This window comes from Cryptosporidium muris, genomic scaffold (genome assembly GCF_000006515.1).
Source record: "Cryptosporidium muris RN66 scf_1106632354001 genomic scaffold, whole genome shotgun sequence".
NCBI classification, from domain to species: Eukaryota; Apicomplexa; class Conoidasida; order Eucoccidiorida; family Cryptosporidiidae; genus Cryptosporidium; species Cryptosporidium muris.
In genome coordinates, this window is record NW_002196578.1 from 85,492 (window position 1) to 107,647 (window position 22,156).

Below are 22,156 nucleotides of genomic sequence, written 5' to 3' on the forward strand. Positions count from 1 at the left end.
TAATATTAAACTTTTTATACTTTTATCAAAATTCTAGACTTTCATAGACTAATGCTGAAATATATTACTAAAGGCGTAATAGAGGTAATATTGCATCTAATAATATATTAAATTTAATATGTGAACCTTTTCTTATATCCAGAATAGCAGTCCAAATGGAATTGCATGGAATACATTAGGAACAACTATTGTTGTAGCATCTAATAACAGTTTGTACTATTATAATTTACCACTCTTGGAAGGTCAACTTAATGAGACTTATTTAAATAATATCCCAAATAATCTTGTACCTTTTTGGACAAATATTTTAGGGTAAGTAACCTACTTTGATAAGTTAAATTATTATAAAGATATATAAACTATATACTTAAACTTTCACTTATATCTTATAATTATAATTTTTACTGTTTTGTTATATTAGTAGTAATATTATTAGCCTAACAATAGAGAGATACTGTCATGATATTGATGAAACATCCTATTTAGGGAAGAATTCAGATGAAATGATAGCCTTAAGTAGAAGAGATTATCCAGTTACTACTTTTAATTTCCAAGGAGTCCAGAAGTTTAATATTAATTTAAGAAATCAAAATAATGATCTAGATGTAATTTATTGTATAGACTGGATCACAAGCAGTATCAACTCATCAAATATGTATTGTGGTGGTAAGAATGTTATATACTGCTATAATATAAATAAAGATATATATTATGTAAGTTTAATCATGGAAATATTGGATTACAAGTTCTTTTAAAAGTTGTATGTAAATACTTTTTATTATTTATGTAGAGATTCTGTTTATCTAAAAGATCTGATAAGGCTAAGTTAAAACAAAAAGGACTTGTATCAGCTGTAACAATGAAAACTACAGGTATTGGATCAAATTCTGTTATTGCAAGTGGTACTTTCTCAAGTTCTATTTGGCTTCATGATTTAAATGATGATTCTAGCCATGTACAGTTATTTGATAATAATAATCAACATTTTAAGAAAATGGGTGGTATAACTAAACTAGAATGGATTAAAACATACAATAACGTGGATTTTTATATTTTATCAAGCCACCGTAATGATAAATATCTTAGAATTTGGGATGTTCGTAATCCAAATAAAGTTCTACATTATTTGGAACGCCCATCAAGCACTAGTCAACGTTATGGGTTTGATATGAATTTAGATATTGGAAATTCAATTAATATTATAGCTGGTGATTCTCAAGGTTTCTTATCGTTATATAATATAGATATCAATAATAATGAGATATATTCAAGTTTAAATATAAATCAAAATCAAAACTATAAAGATACTTTAATTACAAATAATCTCCAATCTAATCATAAAGTAAGAAATATACAAAAATATCCAAATATTAAATTACTTATTAAGGAACAAATTGACACTATTTCAGTACCATTTGTTCTTGTAAAACATAAAAAACTTATTTGTACTTTATCTGGTGAAAGACTAAATAGTATAGATAATCTGGAGAAAACAAGTACAAATATCAACTGTAATACTAAAATTCAACTATGGTATATCTGTTAGTTAAACTTCAAATACAAAATTATATTAAATATAATCTATACTTCATTTTAATTGTTAACTCCATAAAGTCAGCCATTTTGTATACAATAGATAGTTAAATCCTGTTATTTTATTCTTTTATACTATTATATTTCATACTGTCATAATATTTAAAATATCTAACGTTTATTCTTCCTTTGAGTCATACCTGAACTTCTCAACTTCGTATTCTTTGCTTCTTCCAAAGAGCACTCTTTAAGAAGTTCTTTAGCTTTCTCATTTGCTCTTTGATCATCAACTAATTCCTGTTCTTTAGCTTTTTTTAATATCATCTCCTTTTCTTTCATCTGTCTCTCTCTTAGTATCTTAATTTCCTCTTGCTTCCTTCTTATTTCATTAAGCTTCCTTGCTTCCATATATATTGCCTCACCCCAATTTTCCTGTATGAAATTCGCCTCCTCTCTAATAAATTGAACTGTATCTTTTAATTCTTCCATTGTATTTTCTATATAACTCCATTGAGCTGGAGACAATAAAAGCTTCTTATATAGTTGCATATGGCCAATGTATTCATTGTATATTCTACCATAACTTTCTTGTATTCTCATAGCACTTCTTAATAATGATTTCTTCATCTCTACTACTAGTTCAGGAGATGCAGCTCTTAAACGTAATTGAAACTCTTCTATAGAACATTCCATAGGTGCAACTTCTTCACGATATTGACAATATAACCTTAAGTCTTTTTTTGGAAAGCATAATTTTCCAGAAGCAGTGAAGGCATCTCTTAAAAAGGCATCCTGTATAGGAGATGTCCCCACAGCCTTATATGAATAGTATATTATAATACCTAGCAATATAAAAACAATTGAAACTACTAGTAACCACCACATTAACAAAAATATTATGCAACTCCTTGCATAGAACTTTTGGAGTTCTTGCAGGCGCGTAATAATAATTTTTTAAATGATTGCCCCATATTGTACAATATTATTACTTAATAGAATAGAAATTAGACTTCACGAACATTGAGGGTAAATAAAACTTTAAAGGGGCGCCATAGATGCAGTATATCAAAAATCCTATAATTTACACCACTACTTGTAATATAATACTAATACCAATACCCTCTACCTATATTATTTAAAATATCTGGATTATTTAGAGGAAATATCCAGTACATTAGGTTATAATATAGTGAATTATTACTAAAACAATCTGAATTAAAATATAAATTTGTTCACCCGCTTAAATACTGATAATAACTCATTTCGTACTTAGCGGCCGACTCACTTAGAATACTTACAATCTGACATCCTAAATACTGTCTATACATATTAACACTTAATAGCGTGTTCTGTTATATTTCTTAATATAAAGATAACTTTGTTATAAAAATTAAGGTTGCAACTAAATAGTTAGAAGAAGCTCACTTTCCACTCTATTAAGTCATTTTGAAATATCTTCTAATTAATATATAATAAGGCAGATAAGAATTGTTAGAAAGGACTATTAACGCACATATCTTATATTAAATTGGTCAAGATAAATAAAATATATATCTGAAAAAATACTTACATCTAAAGATGTCATTAACAATAAGCTGTTTATAAATTTGCAAATAGAGGATCTTTTTGGGGTTGTTTTTGGCTTGGGGCTGATGCAAAAAGAGCAACTTTAGATGAAGATTGTACAGGATTTCCAGGAGTAAATTGGTTAGACTGATAACTATTACTAGAATTAGATAGATTTTGTGATAACATGGGTCTTTGATTTACAGTATTAGGGGTATTTTGAGTATTTAATTGTTGACGTACTCCTTGTTGGGAATTCATCCTCTGAGCAACATTATTTTGAAATTGTTGTAGATCATTATCATATTGATCATCAAAATCTGCAGAGTTTAAAGCTACAATATTTGGATCTCGTTGTAATACCTGTGAAGCTTTTTTTAAAGTATTTAGTTGATTAAGTAAAGCCTTACGTTCTTCAACCACATGACTTGGTTCACTTAGAAGATCTGATAAACATTCAGCTTTATTAAATTCATTATAAAGTTCAAATTGTAATTTATCCATAATTTGTCTAACAAGAAAATGTCCAATAATTTTAGGTACAGAATCTCTAATATTTCTTACAACAATTGCAAAATAAGAATCTAACCTTTTACGTATTTCACGTAAAAATACTTGAGAATAGCGAGTTTTCCGTTTATCTTTCCCTTGAAATCCATCCCCAGCCCATAAATTTGTAGTTAAACTATTTGTTACATTACCTACAGTTTGCTGGACTTGATTAAGAATATGTTGAGCAGTTCTAGGAGGTTCCTTTATAGATTGTCCATCATACCCAGGAGGAATTGAACTATGTTCATTTGTCAAACTTCCATTTTTACTTAATCCAGTTTGGGTTTGATCATTGCTATTTATTACACTACCATGTTCTATAAGGTATGTAGAGTCATTTGTAAATAGATAACCTGTTTCAGCTTCTACAAGCTGTTCTAAAATGGTTTTTGTATTTTCTTTTTGTTTCAATAATATATCTTGACTACGTTCTAAAATTTGTTCTGCAAGTTTAGGAAATCTAATAAATACTCTATGAGCAATTTTTTGACTGACAATCTCAAGTGATGTAGTAACTCTATCCAAACAATCCATCACCGGAGCTTGAATTTTCCTTAAGTGAGGAAGAATCAAATATTCAAACATATCTGGTGATGGGAAACCAGGCATTGAATCTCCTTCATGCATCCTAATAGCAGAATCTATATCATAATCAGATAATTCTGAAGTTACATCTTTTTCAGAGTAATCATCTAATAATTCATTAAATATTACACGAATCTGAGATCCACTTGTAATATGATCAGTATGTCCATCAAAATATGTCTGTAACCTCTTGTCATATTTACCCCGAATTGTACTTTTTATCATTTCACAATAGTCTGTAATCATAGCCCACATTAGTTGGGCTCTATCACCACTCTCGATAGGAACTCCTTGTCCAAATTCTTCTATACGTAAGGATATTGCTCTTATACGTCCATTAATTTCACGTTTAATATCTGGAAGAAATGTTTTAATATGTCTAAATAAGACTTTTGTCAACTTCGTCACTAAATTCTTTGTGCCTAATAATTCAGGAGACAATGCTCTATATATTGGATGTGAAGTAAAAAATGACATTTCATCTTCTAAAGCCTCCTTTATAGTTTTGCCAATTTTTAAATCTGCTGAACTACGGTTTTTAACACCAATATATCCCAATCTTAGTGGGACATCTTCTCCATGAAGCATTCGAGAAGCATCTGTACCTCTGTCCATTAAATCAATTTTAGTAATAACACCAATTGTCCTAATACCCTTAGGATCTACACGACGTGAAAGTTGCAAGGCATCTGAAGTTGACATGTCAGCATTAGCTGGAATTACTGCTAAGATTATTGTTCTAGGATCACGAGCATAACGTATTGCCATATCCCTAGTTAGTTGTTCAATATTATCACATTGATCACTTCCTTTCAAAGGTACACGTGTAATACCAGGAAGATCTATTAATGTTAGATCTGGACATTGAGTTCCATATATTGTGAGGACAATTGGATCATCTACTATACCCTTATTGCGCCCAGCAACTTCATCTGTAAGCCTATCTATTTCTTGCCTAACTTGCTCAAAATCAGTGAATTTACGGGTTTTATCATTTTCAAATATTACAAATGATTCATCCAAACCTGATCTGCTAGAAATATGAACTAAGCGCATCTCTACTGGACGCCTCGTAACAATTCCTTCACCTCTAGGTAGGAAGTCAAAACCTACAACAGACTCAAGTACACTCGATTTTCCTGAGCTTTGAGTTCCTACAACACATATGCGTGGTAGATTAATATACTGTTGTAGACCAACATCACGAAGCTCATCCTGAAATTTTAATCAAAGGGATATAATAAGAATTGCATGATGCCATTGGATATTAATAGATAAGATTAAAAGATAACTTACCACCAAACTTATCAACTTTCTCAAATTCTGATACATCAGAGACTCTCAGTATCCAATTCTTAAAGGCCTTTTTTTTTGCCTATTTTAGCAAAGATTAATTTTGAGTTAGGTAGACGTATAAACACACGGAAATTCCAGGTCGCCCCCCCCTCACCTTTTCCCAACACTCTAAAAAGTTCTAAGTTTTAAATAAAAATATTTGCTCTTTAAAAAAGGTAAAAACTTATTATTTAACGTCATTCTCATTATTTCTATAAACTAATGTTCTTTCTATTTTTAAATCTCCTAAGTAAATAATAATGAGAGACCTGTACAAACTATATAGAGAATGTCCTATAAACAAAATTTTCCAATCTAATAAAATTATTTATTACTTCGAACCCAATATAGATAACGAATATCCCCCAATACTCTTGGTGATATATAGTTTCTAATCATAAATATCATTGCCAAGAAACAACATATAGATCCTATTACAATATACACAATACCTATAAATGGATTCTTACCACCAATCCATGTAATTTGTGATACAACAATCCCTTTAGTTCCTCCAAAACCTTTTGCAGGATATCTATTTGATATATGAACTGTTAATGGAAGTTTAACAGGCTTTGATATAACAAATTTTGCATATATTTTTTTAAAAGAAGAAAGGGCTGCAGTCCTCATCCAAACTATAAAGTGACCATTTTCTACTTTACCTGGAAATATATCTTCAGGTAACCATTGATTAATATTTTTACCCTCTACTTCACTATTAGAAGGATTCTTAAATTTATTTTCACGATCTATTAGTAAAGTTATTGTTTCAGCAGATTCATCTAATTGTATTAGTTCACCATTTCCATCCACAACTGTATAAGTATCATTAAATACGCTCCATGCAACTAAACCACACGGTGATAATATTGAACCATTCTTATCTGTAATTAATGGTTCACATGAACTTAATTCTGATGGTTTTGTAAATACTTCACCACTAAGTTGTAGATTACTTCTACTTGTTATATATCTTCTGTGATTTTGATAAAAGTTTGTTAAAGAATAATAAAGATATAATTCTCCATTTATAAAATCGATTGGTTTTCCTGATATTTTTGAGGGGTTACAAGATTCTACTGTAATTTGTACTGTAGTAATATGAGTTTTAGAAGTATCTGGAGGATCTCCATATTCTATTGAACATTCTATTATACTATTAGAAGTCGAAAGTAAAATACTCCCAATTACTATAAAAACTACACCACATATAAAAAAGAACAAAATTACAAATCTAGATGTTACTACAGGTTGCCATCCACTTAATTCCTGTTGTTTGAAGCGATCAATAAATTTCTTTTTCTTTGTTGCCACCCTCTCAGTTGTTTCCGCCTTGTCTGCTTGTATTGCTGCATTTTGAAAACCAGAACTTCTAGATCTTAAATTTTCATCAGTAATTAGCTGATCTTCTATTTCAAATGAAGCTACCCTCATCAATATATGTAAAAAGGTTTCTTGTTAGCAAAGCCTCACAACTAGCTATGCAATTCTAAAATTTCCTTTATTACTTTAGCGCTCGTGCCAAAAATATATTTATATTACGTTTGTGACTTCTATTACCCTAAAATTATACCTAAAATTTATTAAATAAGAATACAATCTTATATTACATTATATATACGGAATATATATTTTTACATTTCTTATATTTATCAAAATTTATTTTTTAAAATTTTAATAGGTTTATATTTGACAGAATAAGATGGGTACCTATTCTTAAAATATAATAGTTACTTTCAGAATATTGTATAACTATTAACTTCTCAAGGTAAATATTAAAATAATTGGTGAGTACTTTTCCTAATTTATATTTATTGCACCAATATGAGACTCTTCAACATCGAGTACAACCTCGTAAAGAAGTTTTGTTAGACATTTAAGACTTAACCTATGATCTCAACTTAAATTGATAGAATAACCTGCAAATTTACACAAATACAAACAAATTTGCAGACTTGAGGAATAAATAAGAGGAATGCCCATTTTAAGTAGTGACTTATTACAAGCAGCTGCTATTGAAGAACATGGATATGACTACCAAAAGGATTTGGCTGGTGTTTTATTGCCAAACTATTTAGATAAACAAGATCATTATAACCAAGCAAAGAGGATATTTACATCATTATGTAAGGTAAAAGAAGCACTTAAAAAAGTCTGTAGACAAGTTGAGATCTCATTAAGAGGATGCTCAAGCATATCTATTAATATGGACTTAATTTGGAATGATAACCATAATTTAACACCTAAAAATAATAATAATATGATATTTGGAAATTTAAAAGATGAATCAGCATATAAAGTAAAGTTAAGACTTTTGTTTGGTATAAATCAATTATTGAATGATAATTTAGATATGATCGTGTCAACTATTTTGAAGTCAATACTTGTCTTAGATGATTGCCAATCAAATTTTGAACAACTATTGAATGCTAGTGAGTCACTAGTAAATAGATGTTCAGTATTAGAATCTGATATTTCATATATAAAAAAAGAGAATGATAACTTAAATTGTCAAAAGTATTATTTAGAAAAACAGTTAAGTGAATCAGTATCTTCATCTACAAAATATCGTTCTGCATTATGTAAGTCTATTAAAACAGTGCAAAAATTATATTTAGAAAATGAGCTATACAAAAAAGAATTATCTAATATTGAAAATCAGTTAATAATATCAAAATTACGAGTAGCACAATATAATGAAGAATTAGAACATATTAGAACTCTTCTCAAGTATTATCGAAGTCAAGTAAGTAGTGAATCAGTCCTATCTCCAGCTATTGAACAGATATTAAAGGTAGAACCTTGCCGTGTTACTTCACAAACTATTCCTAATATTCCTAATAGGAAGGAATATTTAAATTCAAAACAATCTGAGTCATCTACACGCCATTCTAATAAGTATCATCAATTAGGTAATCTTCTAACAAGATTTCTCTCGTTTTCATATACTACAACCAATAAGAGTTTGAGAAATTTAGTATATTATGGCTCTCAAAATAAAGACGATTTAAACTTTAATGAGAAATCACTGATCAAGTCTCCAGTTTATATAGAAAAAAGTGAAATGTTAACTAATATTATAATAGAAGACAATATTAAAGGATTAGGAGATAAAAAATTGGAGCTTAATCCTGATGAAATTTTGACAAGTCCATCTACATCTAATATTTGTAGTTCTGGTAGTTGTTCTACAAGTTGAAAATTAATAATTTACCAGCTTTACAATAATATCTATATTTATAATTAGATATTATCTGTTGATAATATGATTGGTATTGCCTAATTATTTAAAGTAATAAATTATCTTTTTACACTTTGTATAATTAAAAAATAACACAAGAAATTATTAAGTAGAAAGACACCTCGAGATATACAATAATATGAAGTGATATATAAAACGTAGCGTTTTACATATAGTTTATTTGATGAGCCTCAGACACTTTCTAACAATCTTAATATTTGAGAAGTATTTCCAGTGTAATATTGATAGCAATAGCATCTATTAAGATTTTATTAAGCTAAATTTTTATGACTTATAAGTAGAATTATCCAATAGAACTCTTTCTAAAAAAAGAAATTAGATTACAAAGGTTTTTAATAATTATAAAATATACTATTAAAATATTTACTATTCGAGGTCAGTTAATATCTTTATCTTTAGTAATATTCTATCCTTTATAATGAAAAAGAATCATTATTATTTAGTTTATTTTTGAGTTTGAGTCAATCAGGAATTAGAGATTTACTAAATAATGAATTTTGTTTCATTCTTAGTAATAATTATAACATAAACTTTAAAAAAGTATTAACGAAAGTTAAGACTTCAAACAAATATAAAGTTTATTATAAAATTTTTGAATAGTTTATATTTTAATATACATATTCAGTCTTCAGGATACTCTTCAGGTAATTGTGCTCTATTCCAAGAACCAGGACCAACACGTTCTATTCTTAAGGGAGGAACTGAAAACTTCTTATTCGTGGGAGCTATTACTAAGTTAGACGTATTTACTTCAGTACTAATTATAGTCTCGAAGGACGAATATATTTGGTGTGCGTTACTTTGCAATGATTTATTCATTTCGGTGTACTCATCAGTATCCATCTCATTCATTGTTTTTACTGTTTCATCCATATCTTGCATCTTACTATCTATAGAATATGATGAACTATTTCTAGTTGTACTGATTCTATTTAAGAGGATATTAGAAGATAATTTACTATGCATCAATGTAGTATACTGTATTACTGTAGAAATGTCTCCTGTATTAATAGCTGTAATTAAAAGTTTTTCGTCATCTTCAACTTTCATACCAAAATCCTGCAAAATACCACAAAAGGATGAAATTAGTACAATACACAGATATTTATAAGGATTTATATCTATATTTTTTGAAAAATCGAAGTTTTCTTTAGCTTCTTTCTTACAAAGCTGTTCCTCTTTATAATTGCCCTTCTCAGTTAGATACATTTTCTTCCATATATTTGGTGAAATATCTCTATATATAGGATTCACCTTTATTTATTAACTATTCCATAAAAGATCCAAGTATTCAGAATTCAGGCAACTTTTAATAGTAAAATCTAAAAATCAGGCGGTATGATGCACGATGTATGTTGAATTATAGAATGATGCTGAAAGTTACAGAAAAAAATATAAAGTACTAAATATTAGAGTTTTTAATTTCTCCCTAGGTCACATTATATTATTTAGAATACATTTAGCTTAAAGTAAGTCGTGTTATATAAAGATAAGAGCCTCATCAATAGGCAATTTTTGCATATAACCATAATAATATTGGCATCACTGAAAATATTATCTTACTTTTAAAAATACTCATTATATTATTAATTTAATCTATGATAAATATTTTTCCATCTCATCTGCATCAATAAAATAAGTTTGCAAGTCCCTAGGCTTTGGAAATCTCCTTTTTTTGTTAGAGATTTTTGGTAATATGTCAGTCTTATTGCCACTTTTACTATTTAGTTTCAAGTCACCAATTTTGCCTCTCAAAAAATGACTACTATCTATCTCATCTGAAATTTCTCCATTTACTCCAAGCCCTCCATTGTCATCTAAACTAAAATCTTGGTTATCAACTTCATTATCATCAATTTCATCTAATTCATCAAATTCTTCATCATCATCAATTTCATCTAATTCATCAAATTCTTCATCATCATCAATTTCATCTAATTCATCAAATTCTTCATCATCATCAATTTCATCTAATTTATCAAATTCTTCATCATCATCAATTTCATCTAATTCATCAACTTCATCATCATCAACTCCAATCATATTCTCAATTAATGAATCAATGATTTGATCCTCATCATTGTAGTATGATAATTTCTTTTTACCACCGTCATCATCACCTTCTATTTGGAAATCATCATAGTCATCATTCAATTTATTTTTTTCTTTTAATCGTGACCTTTGGATAACAACAGGATCTTGGAAAAAATGTTTGTAGAAATAAAGATGCATAGGAATTTCGTTATCCCACTTTTTAAATTCATTTATTCTTGTATTTTTTTGAGTCGTACTATTTGAATTACTTTCTTTCAAATCTTTCATTAATAACAAGTTGATATCTACTGGATTATAACTTAGTATCTGGAGAAATAAAGGTAAGGATGTTATTTCAAATATTTTTGGTAATATATTGTCGGAATCTGTTGCTAAGGACTTCTTTGAAAATTTGAGTTGCATTAGTGTCTTTGATATATTTTGTAATATTACCTTATTTTCATAATTTATTTGCAGTCCATCATTACATATGATTAAACATTTTCTAGCTATATCAGCTATTAGAGGATGAAAATGAGATCTCATTAGCTCCAGTTCCCAGAGATGCGAATTTATTGCATTTGAATAAAGTGGTTCTCTTTTTGTAGGACAATATGCCAAGTTATGTTTAACCTTACTAGTTTTTATTGATTGTTCACTTCTCTTATTAGTCTCTTTAAAGTTATCATTTTCACTATCTGATAAATCAATAAAGTGCTCTTCTTCATCTTCCTGAAGAAGTTCAAAATCAGTTTTTGTAATAACAGATTTAAATACTAATGATGATGATTTTAAATTATCTACTTCACTTTTTTCCAAATTATCTTCATCAATAAACAATTCACTTCCTTTTTTTTCTTTCTTATGTATAGAAGTAATATCTTCTAAATTACTATATAGTAGAATATTTACCAGGATAACTAAAAATGATAAAGCCATTGAAACATCAAAATTTTGTATTGAAACTTGGAAGGCTCGTTTAATTATAGATAAGGCACGCTTCCCATTATAATTACAATCCTCATTTATAACTCTCCATGTTAAAGCAACAAGTAATTTTTTATTCTTTGCAGAGTATATAGGCATATATAATAATTGTGAATAAAATAAACGATAATAACGATCCCCAAGGATATTTAGTGTCTTTAATATTCTATACATGACTCCGAGAATAACTATACGGATAGATGCACATTCTATAGTATGACATATATAGTATAGCTTTGGAATATATTCGTTTTCAAAATCTCCGAATATTGTATCAATTTCACTAAAATTTTGAGATAATCCCTTAGAGACTGATCTATTTCTTAAAATTCTTATCTGTGATTCTGCATATGGTAAAGATCTATTTATGCCATTTAATGCAACTCTTAATAAACGGTACATCGGTTGTCCAACTGACAGACTGAAGTTAGAAGAAGGAAGTTCATGTTTTTTAATATTAGTTCTATTTCTCTTATTTTTTATAGGTTTTGGTGCAACAATAATCTTCAGAGTTGTCAAGCAAATACGAAGTACAATTATTGGAGGAGTTAAGTTATTTAAATTCCAATTTAAGCTTTGATCTTTACTAAACTTATACTCATTACCTAAAGCATAAAAATTATAGCTTCTATTTAATTTGATTTCTGAAGCAAATAGAGTCAAGCGATAAACCTCTCTAAATACAGGATGATTTTGATGTGATATTGTAGAATCTGAACCCAAAATTTTAGAAAAAGTTTCCAAGGATCTACATATGTGATCAGATAAGCAATTGACTATTATATATAGTAAATCTGCACCTTTTCTATTTTGTAACATAGAACCCAGTAAATAAGTAGAAAATGAGGCTATCTTGTCTTCTTTATCACCAAATTTATGTATTAAGGTATAGATTAGAGTAATACGTTGTTCTTTGATATTCTTTGCAATATGAAAAATCATTACCAAAATCTTTTTTCTAATGGTCCATAGAGGGTCATCTACAGATCTTATAATAACCTGTATAAATTTCGCTAGCCACTTTTTTAAATAATCTTCGAAGTAAATTTGAAGAAATTCAGATAATGGAATTTTTAAAGTGGTTGATTCTTTTGATACTTCTAAATTATCTGAAATATTAATTAAAAAGTTTACTATTTTTTTTTGATTACAAATAGATACAAGTTCCCGTGTTTGAGGAAAGATATCTTTATTTAGAATTATAGTTAATATTGTATCTAGTGTTTTCAAAAACCCAGATTTGTGTGATATCTGACCAGCCAAATTTAGTAGCTGTTCTAATTCAAAAGATCCTAATATTACATTCTGCTGAATTATAGCACAGCATGATTCAACTCTATCTTTTAATGTAGTCTTTGTACTATTTGCCAGATTCCAAAGCCAGGACTGATCCTTATCTGATGAATGAGTTTTCCTATATATAGTTCTCAATTCATCTATCAAGGCTTTACCTACTTCCATGAGATCATTTAGTAATAACTTTTTAGATACTCCTGACGTTACATACTCAAACTCTAACCATACATCCTTGCTAGTAGTATCTTTAGTATTATTATCATACCAAACCTGCTCTGAGAGCCTTTTTATCCACTTTTGTTTAACAAGTTTTCTGATATCTACAATGTTTCTACATCCATTTACTTTAATACACTGCAGAGAAGATACATATGATTCTGGAGGCCTAGGTTTATGATTATTTTTCTGTCTAAATCCATATCTAGCTATTCCTCTACTTAATTTATTCATAATTTACAAAATTTTTTAAGGCAGATCCATATTAGTTTTATACCGTCAGTAACTGCCAAAACGCGCCACTATAATGGCGCTTTTAAAAAAGATTATATTCTAGGTTTTAGAGGTATAGTGGATTACTTCCGTAGTATGAAATGTAACCTACTAATATTTGATGTTACAAAGTTACTTATCTTCCATTATATGTGGTCTAATAACATCATTTTGTAACTCTATAGTACCACGTAAGTTCTAGCCTACAATCTTACAATTTCATCCCTACCACCTTGTATATTATCACATTAAATTAATACAATATTGTTAATTTTCTTTATACAGATGGTTCTTTTGGGCTTTCAAAAGAAGGTAGAAGAGCTGAGAAGTTTGCTCTTTGTGTTCGTCTAGCTGTGTGGATTCCTTTATATATACTTGTTATACTATTACTTTTAATTTTTTCTAAAACAGGGTGGTTCGTAACTATGATCGCTTCTACAAGTATGCAACCTTATTTTGAGGCTCCTTCTATTATGTTGTGTACATTAGACCCTAATGAGGATTCTTTAGTGAATAGTCTTAGAAATCAAGATTTTCTAATGCTTGAAGAAATAATGTCTTTTAACAAAACAGATGTTTATATTTTATTACGATCTCAAGGGTATATTGGCTATTCAAAAGCTTTAATTAGAAGATGTGGAATGAAATGTTTTTGTTTTGATACTTCTGAAGTTAGTTATTCATGTCACAACACTGATTTTATGGCCCAACGCCTTTATGGAGTTTATCTTTTAGGAACAAGTCAATGTAATAATAAACAGAAAATTAGGACTCCCTTAACTTTTTCAGGACGTTATAATATGGACTTTCTAGAATTATGGATGTTCCATCATATTAAGATAGAAAAGAGTATGGTAATCAAAGTAGGTTTATATAGTCCTTATTTATCCTATTTATATGATGGCTTCCCAAGAAACTTATCATGGAATGTAATGAGATTTGGAGATGCAACTATTTATCTACTCCGTTTGACAAGGATCAACATAGAAGATTTTACTTTTCATAGTCTTATTAAAACTATTTTATCTTGGTCTGATCGATCAATTCCTCAAGGTTACTATACTTATAATATACAGTCTGGGAGACTAGAAGATGGAACTTTCGATAATTTGGAGTTTGCAAGAGAATCCCTTATTAGTATTTGTTCAAATATAGAGATTTCAAATTATAAAAGTGCAACAGTTCTTCATATTGAGGCAGCAAGTAAATTTACACGTGAAGTTCATAATATTGGTCAATCGATGTCTTTAGTTGTTTTTATCGGTTGGCTAATTATTTTAATAGTTTTAGTGAATAATGTAGGGGTATTCCACATTTGTTTTCGTCGCAAACAGTCCACAATAGATAACAAGTCAGGAAAGATTCGCCTACGTGTTACAGGAGTTGTTAAAGCTGCAAGCTGCTACTTATTAAGTGAGGATCATAACTAACTTGTAGTTAGTAGCTAATTATGTTTACTAACAATACTATCACAATACAACTAACTCTCATCTAGTGCAGCAAACCTATTTCTTGTTTCTACGTGTCCCTTATTAGCAGAGTCATTTCTATTTTTACTTCCAGACCACTTGGATCCTTGGTTTATGTGGCGATTATTATTTATTGAGTTGTATTTTGTACGTCTGGACTCTACCTCACTTTTATTAGATTGGTGATTATAACTAACTTCTTTAGGTGTGTTGTCTGTCAGATTAGTATTAGATAGAGTCATACTGCGATCTACATCCTGATTATCATTTCCCTTTTGATTTTTAGATTTAGAATGTTGTGAGTCTCGTGAATATACATCTCCATATCCTTTACTGTATCTTCCCTTGTCTTTTTGATTATTAAAACTCCATCTCCTTTCGTTAGAAGCTTGAGGATTTGTCACTTGTTTTTGATAATTACTGGTACCCGTCCTGCCTTCAGAGGTTGGTTGAACTCCGGATTGAACTTCAGACTTTCTTTTTACCTCAATATTTTGTTGAACAGGTCTTGCAGATCCAAATATTCGTGATTTTGCTTCATTGTATACTTCAACTATATTATTTCCATTTTCAAGTGGCTTAGATCTTGGTTTTAGATTAAGTTTTGGGCGTTCACCTTGATCTTTTGTAGTGACTCCAGTATTAAATCCTACTGAAGGTGTATTGACATCCTTTTTCGGCTCTTCAGGAAATGTATTATTCTTTGCATTCTCACTTTTTACATTCTTACGTACAATTGTAAAGTCAGGAGATAATTCACGGCGAGATTGGGTATGATTCCTATTGTCTCTCTGACTCCTAGATGCAGATAATACTCCAGATTGTGTCAAAGTATTATTTCCTGCATTATTTCCACGGTTATGACGTTCTCCCAATTTATTTCTTGTCCAAGCAGCAGTTACACGGATACTTCTAGATCCAATTACAAAACCATCATATTGATTAGCAGTAGTTTCAAGATCTTCATAATTTCCAAATTCAACAATTGCTGTCCCATCGTTATTTCCATTTTTTGTTGAAAGTTTGACGGTAGTAGTTTCAATATTGTGAGATTTAAAAAAGTCCACTATATCGCTTTGCTGCAGATTGTAGTCTAAATTTGCAAGTCTTAAAATAAATGGAGGATCTTTAGGTAAATTTAGTAAATTCTTTTTGTTATTATGCTCTATTTTATTTTGAGTAGTTTTGTATCTTCTACGATTATTGTCAGATCTACTCTTATCTATATTCACAGGAAGTTCTCCTGTATTAATAGAACTCTTATCAACTTCACACCTTGCACTTGGTATTGTCATATCTAAATCATCTTCTTCAGCTTCTACATCTGCCCAACGAGTTGTTCTTGATTTGCAAAGCTCACCTTCAGTATTGCTACTTGTCATATTTACGTTATTAAGGGAGTCTTTTTTACTGCAAAATCACTATCAGAGTGATAGTCTTTAATTTCTAAAGTACAAAACCCAAGTTTTTGTTTGAAACTTCTATTAGACAACAATTTACTCACACCTAGTTGTATATATAATGTAAACAAATAGATTATTTAAGTATTTATTCTAATTCCCCAAGGCGCGTCTCAACTCGGTACCTATAATGGCGCCACATGTCTGCAGCATTTAGATTTTACTTAATACTTTAGATTATACTTCTTAATTTCAGGTTTTAATAATACTATCTATATGTAAAACTACTATTATTACTAGCTCTATATACAAATTAAGATAAATATGTGTTATAAATAATCTCCCGGGACTTATTGAATTTCTACATGAGATAGGATAAAGATCTGACTACATCAAGTAACAATAATAATTCTATTATTTAACGAAATATCAAGAATCAAATTTCCATCATTTATCTTATCTACACATATATACCTAAATTTAAATTAATACAAATAAAGATTATAGCACATCGAAGTGGAAATAGAGCAAGTTTTTTACTACTGAATTTTTAATTTCTTTATTTTCATCTGTATGTAGAGTATGTATCATAGTAAAGTGAGATAGCCAATATTACTAGCAAGATTATTCGCTTACCTCATTTTTATTCATCTTAGTACATTTATTAGTCACTTTCTGTTCATTATAATCCTTGTCACTATTTGAACGTGTCTTTAGCTTTATAATCCGTATATTTGTCGAAGATATAGACCTTTTTTCATCTTTATGAGGTAGACTCTCATAATTATCTGTACATTGTAAATTCCTTTTATCAGAGTTAATATTCCTTGGTTTTACATTATCTGTTTGCCTGTGATCTTTTCCTACGCCTGAGATTAGATCCGGTATTACAGCTTGGTATTGAGGTCCAACCCTAATAGTTGTGTTACTACATTTCATCCATTCTGATCCAGACATAATATTTTATATATTATAGAGATAATTTCTTAGCTGTTACTCTGAAGATAAAATTAAGAGTAGAAAGTGAGAATATTCTATAGGTTATAACTTTGGCGGGTAATATCTTGGAATACTAGTTTTTTGTAATATTACAAATGTACTATGAGGTTTCTGATCTTAGTACTAATCTTCTTAGGTAATCACCTTCTTACATGTTTAGAGTTTTTACCATGGAGTTCTCAGCCTGTTTATCCACTAAGTCTTCAAAATAGTGAGCTCTTAAGATCTATTTTGAGGGAAGTCCTTCCACAACATACTAGTGAAGAGGATCTAGATAAATATCAGGCTCTATGGGCTGTGTATCCACCATATTTGATAACTCAGAGTTATCCAGATATATTTTCCGAAGAGCTCGCCTTAAAAATTAACACTTTAATACGGGAATCTTTGAATATACATGATGGTATTCTGGAAGATAAAGATCCTGAGAAGTGCTATGTCCTTGTGTTGAGCGGAGGATCTAATAGAGGAGCCTGGGAAGCTGCTGTAGTAAAAGGGCTAATTACTCGTTATAAAACTTCTGGTAAAACCATAGATTGGGATGTAGTATCCGGAGTTAGTGTAGGAGCCATTGGAGCATATATATCACTGTTTTTTGAGTCAGCTGATGAGTGGTCCGAGAAACTTTGGGGATATTGGTGGTATGCTCCTCAATATACACTCTCTGATTGTCAATTACCAATTTCCAAAAATATTGGTAAATGGTTTAGAATGATACTAAAAAAATTTATTGATCCTGATGCTGTATTTCACTATTTATGCAGTATAATTGGATCTAAAAGAAGATTAGAGAATTATGTTCCACCTAAACTCAAGGTTACTAATAAATCTATCGTTATAACAGCTACAAGGTTAGAAGATGGATTGTCACGTAGCTGGTTTGGTTGGAATAGTACAGGAGAGGAACTGTTAGATGCAGTTTTTGCAAGCTTAGCCTATCCTTTAGTATACCAACCTGTATATATAAATGGGAGTTATTTTATGGATGGAGGAATTAGAGCTAATGCTAATTTAAAAGATGCAATTATTCATTGCATGGAATTTAAAAATGTCACTAGTGACAAGGTTATAGTTGATTATATTGAAACACAGCCCCTACGTCCGAGATGGTTCCCATTCCCTTATAATAATATGGATATACGAGGTCTTATAAATAGAGCCTTTGATATTTTACATTATAATATAAGAGGTTTTTCAAAGCTACAAGAGGCTATAGAGATGTTTCCTAATACTACATTTCGTCATTTTATTAATCCTATGGGTTGGCATGAATTCCAGCACTGGCCAGCCATTGCCTTGGATGTGTCTGATCGTTCAAAAATGCAAAATATGATGAAGATAGGGATTTCAACTGGAATGAAAGCTGGAATACTCAATAAGACCCAAATTTTGAACTATAATCGGACAAATACAAGATATTATCCACTTTTGAAATTACCAAATTTGGGGTAATTCAGTAAACCTATAATTATCAACTAGAATCTGATTATCTAGAAATATAGATATATTAAATAAATATATGATATTACCTGATTAAATCTCAAAATATAGATATATAATTAATTATAGGGAAATTAAAATCTCTACATACTAATTTAGGCAGTAGTAAACTAGTCAATTATGCGTATATTACTAATTTTTTAATAGATCTGACTAATAGAAATCTTATCGAATCTTGAAATTCATTGGGATTTAAAATTTTTTGCAATAGAGCTATCTATTATATCTGATACTGGGTCATGAATACTATTGTGATAGTATTGAAAGACTCTATAGAAGTCTTGAAAGTCCAAATAGCCATCATTGTCTTGATCAATTTGTTGAACTATTTGTGTTAATTCTTCATCAGAAAATAAATTAAAATTTTGAGATGCTCTTCCAAAATTAATTCCAAGTGTTTGTGATTCCTTTGAGATATGAGATACTAGTTGTTTCAAAGTCCTCAGGCTTATTTTACCAGTTTTGTTAATATCAAACATAGAAAAAATGTGCCTAACATAATCTATAGATACATCTTGCGAATCTGAACTATTATAAAAGGCCCCAATACCATATATACCACTTTCATTCATTAAAGATGATAATAATGTATAAAAGTCTTCCAGATTAAGAGTTAAAGAGTAGGATTCAAGCCAACCAGAATTATCCATTAAGGAAGTTGAACTCCCACTAAATCTGGAGTTCCCTAATGCACTTTCTACAACAGAAATTATTTGTTGCCTCTTTACTTGAAATCCTAATGCTCTTAAACATGCTTTTAGCTCTCTAAGATCAAGAAATCCATCTTTATTGGTATCAAATACTCCAAATACATTATTTGCGTCTTCTAACTGCTCTTTTGTTAGAGAATGAGATTGAATATGTTTTATAGAACCCTTTATACCTACATTATACATTCTCTTAGTATTTATAGAATTATAATTAGCCTATGCATTCAATTTTTTTCTCATTTCCTACTTTCATTCACAGATTGTACAAAATGTAATAGATGTATTCCCGCGCTCTTCCAACTATGACACGCTTCCCCACGGGAAGGAAGAGTGAAGAAAAGTAGAAACGGAAAAAAACCCGTGAAATTCAGCTTCAATATTTTCAAGTATAATGGCTCAAGCTATTGGAACCTTCGATACTGGACACTCAGGTCCAGTACATGATACCCAGCTAGACTATTATGGAAGGAGACTAGCTACAGCCTCTTCAGATCATACAATTAGGATTTTTGATGTATCAACAGACCAACCAACTTTTTTAGTAGAGCTTAAGGGCCATGAAGGACCTGTTTGGCAAGTATGCTGGGCACATCCAACATTTGGGAGTGTTCTAGCGTCATGTTCTTACGATAAGCGTGTTATTGTTTGGAAGGAAATTCATCGTGGACACTGGGAAGCTGTGTACTCTTGTGACGACTTTACATCCTCTGTTAATGGTATCTCATGGTGCCCCTGGGAATATGGTTTACAATTTGCTTGTGCTGTAGCTGATGGCACTGTAGCTGTATGCTCCTATAACTCTGAGATACGTAATTGGACTAAGAAACATGTCTTTGGGCACCCTAATGGAGCTAATGCTGTATCTTGGGCCCCTGCAATAAATAATACTACCATTTCAGCATCTCAACAAGTGATCAGGCTTGTATCTGGTGGTTGTGATAACAAAATTCGAATCTGGAAACAAGATCCTCAAACTGGTGAATTAGCAGATATAGGGCATACATTAGATGTTGCTCATACAGAATGGGTTCGGGATGTAGCATGGCGACCTTGTGTTGGTTTATTAACTGACACTATAGTTTCATGTGGAGATGACAAAACAGCCGTTATTTGGACTCAAGATGCAGATGTACAGGGTTGGCGAAGTATGCAAGTTTTAAATTTTAATTCACCTGTATGGAGGGTTTCTTGGAGTGTTACAGGTACTATTTTGGCAATTTCAAGTGGTGAGGATATAGTTACTCTTTTTAAGGAGAATTCTGACGGACATTGGGAAGTACTAACAAAAATATCAAATCATTCTGAAAAACCAAATATATCTGTAGAGACTGATAGTTTTTTTGGAGAAGTATCAAATATACAGAGTACAGAAACCTCATCTCAACAATTTATTAGACAAACTGGAGTATCTAACATTGGGCATCCTAATATGGGAGATTCAGTAGGTATAGAAGCTGTACCTTTTGAAGACCAATTCAGAAGATCTACGGCAAATCAACCAACTCCATCTATGTATGTCTCACCATCACCTCCTTCAATGTCGAACTCTTTAGTACACCCTCTAGCAACATCTCCCACACCTTCCTCTGTATCACATCCTACTTCAATGATACCTCCTACTACAATGTCATCAACTGCTCCAATCCCATCATCTCAAGCGCTGCCAATTACTTCAATACCACCACCACATACTCCACTACTACCATCATCTAATTCGATGCCACCACCATCATCTAATTCGATACCGCCACCATCATCTAATTCGATACCTCCACCATCATCTAATTCAATACCGCCACCATCATCTAATTCAATACCACCACCATCATCTAATTCAATACCACCACCATCATCTAATTCAATACCACCACCATCATCTAATTCAATACCACCACCATCATCTAATTCAATACCACCACCACCACCACCACCACCTATTTCAATGCCGTTACCTTCAGCACTTCAGATAACCCAGAAACATATGTCCACACCATCTTCTATGGCATCTGCAGTACCTCCACCGCATCCAATAACTAATTCTGCCTCATCTCCCTCTAATCCCTCTTTTATGCAAGTTACTAACTCTAAGACATCACTAGTAACTCCACTTGGAATGCCTCCAATTCCCCCAAGAAGTACCACAATTCCATCGAGTTCATCTATATCAGGAATGGGTCCTAATAATATTCAAAACCAGACTACTTCAAATTCTTCCCCTGTTATGCCTCCACCACCTCCACCATTATCTCATGTTGGTATGCCACCATCTGTTACAGCACCTCCTCCTCCAGGTATTAGAAGATATCCAGGAATCCAGTAGCTTACAGAGACTTTAATATATATTGTACAAAAATTTAATATTAAAACAGCTAAAAGTATTGGCACTTTGTAATATTGTACAAATTTTAATATTAAAACAGCTAAAAGTATTTGCAC

The 22,156-nt window shown here is 30.6% G+C and overlaps 13 protein-coding genes across 13 annotated transcripts, besides 10 other annotated features; 5 read left to right on the forward strand and 8 right to left on the reverse strand.

The window, feature by feature from the left end:
- The first annotated feature begins 97 nt into the window (after nucleotides 1-97).
- Nucleotides 98-120: a sequence feature (AT_rich).
- A 214-nt stretch (nucleotides 121-334) lies between these two features.
- Nucleotides 335-404: a sequence feature (AT_rich).
- A 99-nt stretch (nucleotides 405-503) lies between these two features.
- CMU_005400 (uncharacterized protein) lies at nucleotides 504-1,546 on the forward strand (the record flags this gene model as incomplete). The annotated part of the gene is made up of 2 exons (XM_002141930.1): nucleotides 504-713; nucleotides 791-1,546. The coding sequence occupies 2 exons, from the start codon at nucleotides 504-506 to the stop codon at nucleotides 1,544-1,546; spliced, it is 966 nt and encodes a 321-aa protein (XP_002141966.1).
- Nucleotides 1,547-1,704: 158 nt separating this feature from the next.
- Nucleotides 1,705-2,418, reverse strand: CMU_005410 (uncharacterized protein; the record flags this gene model as incomplete). Its single annotated transcript, XM_002141931.1, has 1 exon — nucleotides 1,705-2,418. One exon carries the CDS (start codon nucleotides 2,416-2,418, stop codon nucleotides 1,705-1,707), a length of 714 nt encoding a protein of 237 aa, XP_002141967.1.
- Nucleotides 2,419-3,132: 714 nt separating this feature from the next.
- On the reverse strand, nucleotides 3,133-5,568 carry CMU_005420 (dynamin family protein; the record flags this gene model as incomplete). The annotated part of the gene is made up of 2 exons (XM_002141932.1): nucleotides 3,133-5,451; nucleotides 5,533-5,568. 2 exons carry the CDS (start codon nucleotides 5,566-5,568, stop codon nucleotides 3,133-3,135), a joined length of 2,355 nt encoding a protein of 784 aa, XP_002141968.1.
- Nucleotides 5,569-5,895: 327 nt separating this feature from the next.
- On the reverse strand, nucleotides 5,896-7,008 carry CMU_005430 (LEM3 / CDC50 family protein; the record flags this gene model as incomplete). The annotated part of the gene is made up of 1 exon (XM_002141933.1): nucleotides 5,896-7,008. The coding sequence occupies one exon, from the start codon at nucleotides 7,006-7,008 to the stop codon at nucleotides 5,896-5,898; it is 1,113 nt and encodes a 370-aa protein (XP_002141969.1).
- A 140-nt stretch (nucleotides 7,009-7,148) lies between these two features.
- Nucleotides 7,149-7,254: a sequence feature (AT_rich).
- Nucleotides 7,255-7,549: 295 nt separating this feature from the next.
- On the forward strand, nucleotides 7,550-8,773 carry CMU_005440 (uncharacterized protein; the record flags this gene model as incomplete). Its single annotated transcript, XM_002141934.1, has 1 exon — nucleotides 7,550-8,773. The coding sequence occupies one exon, from the start codon at nucleotides 7,550-7,552 to the stop codon at nucleotides 8,771-8,773; it is 1,224 nt and encodes a 407-aa protein (XP_002141970.1).
- Nucleotides 8,774-9,165: 392 nt separating this feature from the next.
- Nucleotides 9,166-9,202: a sequence feature (AT_rich).
- A 201-nt stretch (nucleotides 9,203-9,403) lies between these two features.
- Nucleotides 9,404-9,452: a sequence feature (AT_rich).
- A 5-nt stretch (nucleotides 9,453-9,457) lies between these two features.
- Nucleotides 9,458-10,045, reverse strand: CMU_005450 (uncharacterized protein; the record flags this gene model as incomplete). The annotated part of the gene is made up of 1 exon (XM_002141935.1): nucleotides 9,458-10,045. One exon carries the CDS (start codon nucleotides 10,043-10,045, stop codon nucleotides 9,458-9,460), a length of 588 nt encoding a protein of 195 aa, XP_002141971.1.
- Nucleotides 10,046-10,384: 339 nt separating this feature from the next.
- Nucleotides 10,385-10,449: a sequence feature (AT_rich).
- CMU_005460 (CBF/Mak21 family protein) lies at nucleotides 10,433-13,603 on the reverse strand (the record flags this gene model as incomplete). Its single annotated transcript, XM_002141936.1, has 1 exon — nucleotides 10,433-13,603. One exon carries the CDS (start codon nucleotides 13,601-13,603, stop codon nucleotides 10,433-10,435), a length of 3,171 nt encoding a protein of 1,056 aa, XP_002141972.1.
- Nucleotides 10,680-10,868: a microsatellite.
- A 160-nt stretch (nucleotides 13,604-13,763) lies between the features above and the next one.
- CMU_005470 (uncharacterized protein) lies at nucleotides 13,764-15,072 on the forward strand (the record flags this gene model as incomplete). The annotated part of the gene is made up of 2 exons (XM_002141937.1): nucleotides 13,764-13,833; nucleotides 13,928-15,072. The coding sequence occupies 2 exons, from the start codon at nucleotides 13,764-13,766 to the stop codon at nucleotides 15,070-15,072; spliced, it is 1,215 nt and encodes a 404-aa protein (XP_002141973.1).
- Nucleotides 15,073-15,122: 50 nt separating this feature from the next.
- Nucleotides 15,123-16,493, reverse strand: CMU_005480 (RNA recognition motif. family protein; the record flags this gene model as incomplete). Its single annotated transcript, XM_002141938.1, has 1 exon — nucleotides 15,123-16,493. One exon carries the CDS (start codon nucleotides 16,491-16,493, stop codon nucleotides 15,123-15,125), a length of 1,371 nt encoding a protein of 456 aa, XP_002141974.1.
- A 642-nt stretch (nucleotides 16,494-17,135) lies between these two features.
- On the reverse strand, nucleotides 17,136-17,468 carry CMU_005490 (uncharacterized protein; the record flags this gene model as incomplete). The annotated part of the gene is made up of 1 exon (XM_002141939.1): nucleotides 17,136-17,468. The coding sequence occupies one exon, from the start codon at nucleotides 17,466-17,468 to the stop codon at nucleotides 17,136-17,138; it is 333 nt and encodes a 110-aa protein (XP_002141975.1).
- A 144-nt stretch (nucleotides 17,469-17,612) lies between these two features.
- CMU_005500 (patatin-like phospholipase family protein) lies at nucleotides 17,613-18,962 on the forward strand (the record flags this gene model as incomplete). Its single annotated transcript, XM_002141940.1, has 1 exon — nucleotides 17,613-18,962. One exon carries the CDS (start codon nucleotides 17,613-17,615, stop codon nucleotides 18,960-18,962), a length of 1,350 nt encoding a protein of 449 aa, XP_002141976.1.
- Nucleotides 18,963-19,192: 230 nt separating this feature from the next.
- CMU_005510 (EF hand family protein) lies at nucleotides 19,193-19,906 on the reverse strand (the record flags this gene model as incomplete). Its single annotated transcript, XM_002141941.1, has 1 exon — nucleotides 19,193-19,906. The coding sequence occupies one exon, from the start codon at nucleotides 19,904-19,906 to the stop codon at nucleotides 19,193-19,195; it is 714 nt and encodes a 237-aa protein (XP_002141977.1).
- A 205-nt stretch (nucleotides 19,907-20,111) lies between these two features.
- CMU_005520 (uncharacterized protein) lies at nucleotides 20,112-22,040 on the forward strand (the record flags this gene model as incomplete). Its single annotated transcript, XM_002141942.1, has 1 exon — nucleotides 20,112-22,040. The coding sequence occupies one exon, from the start codon at nucleotides 20,112-20,114 to the stop codon at nucleotides 22,038-22,040; it is 1,929 nt and encodes a 642-aa protein (XP_002141978.1).
- Nucleotides 21,441-21,620: a microsatellite.
- Nucleotides 21,632-21,655: a microsatellite.
- Nucleotides 22,041-22,051: 11 nt separating the features above from the next.
- Nucleotides 22,052-22,086: a sequence feature (AT_rich).
- The last annotated feature ends 70 nt before the right edge of the window (nucleotides 22,087-22,156 follow it).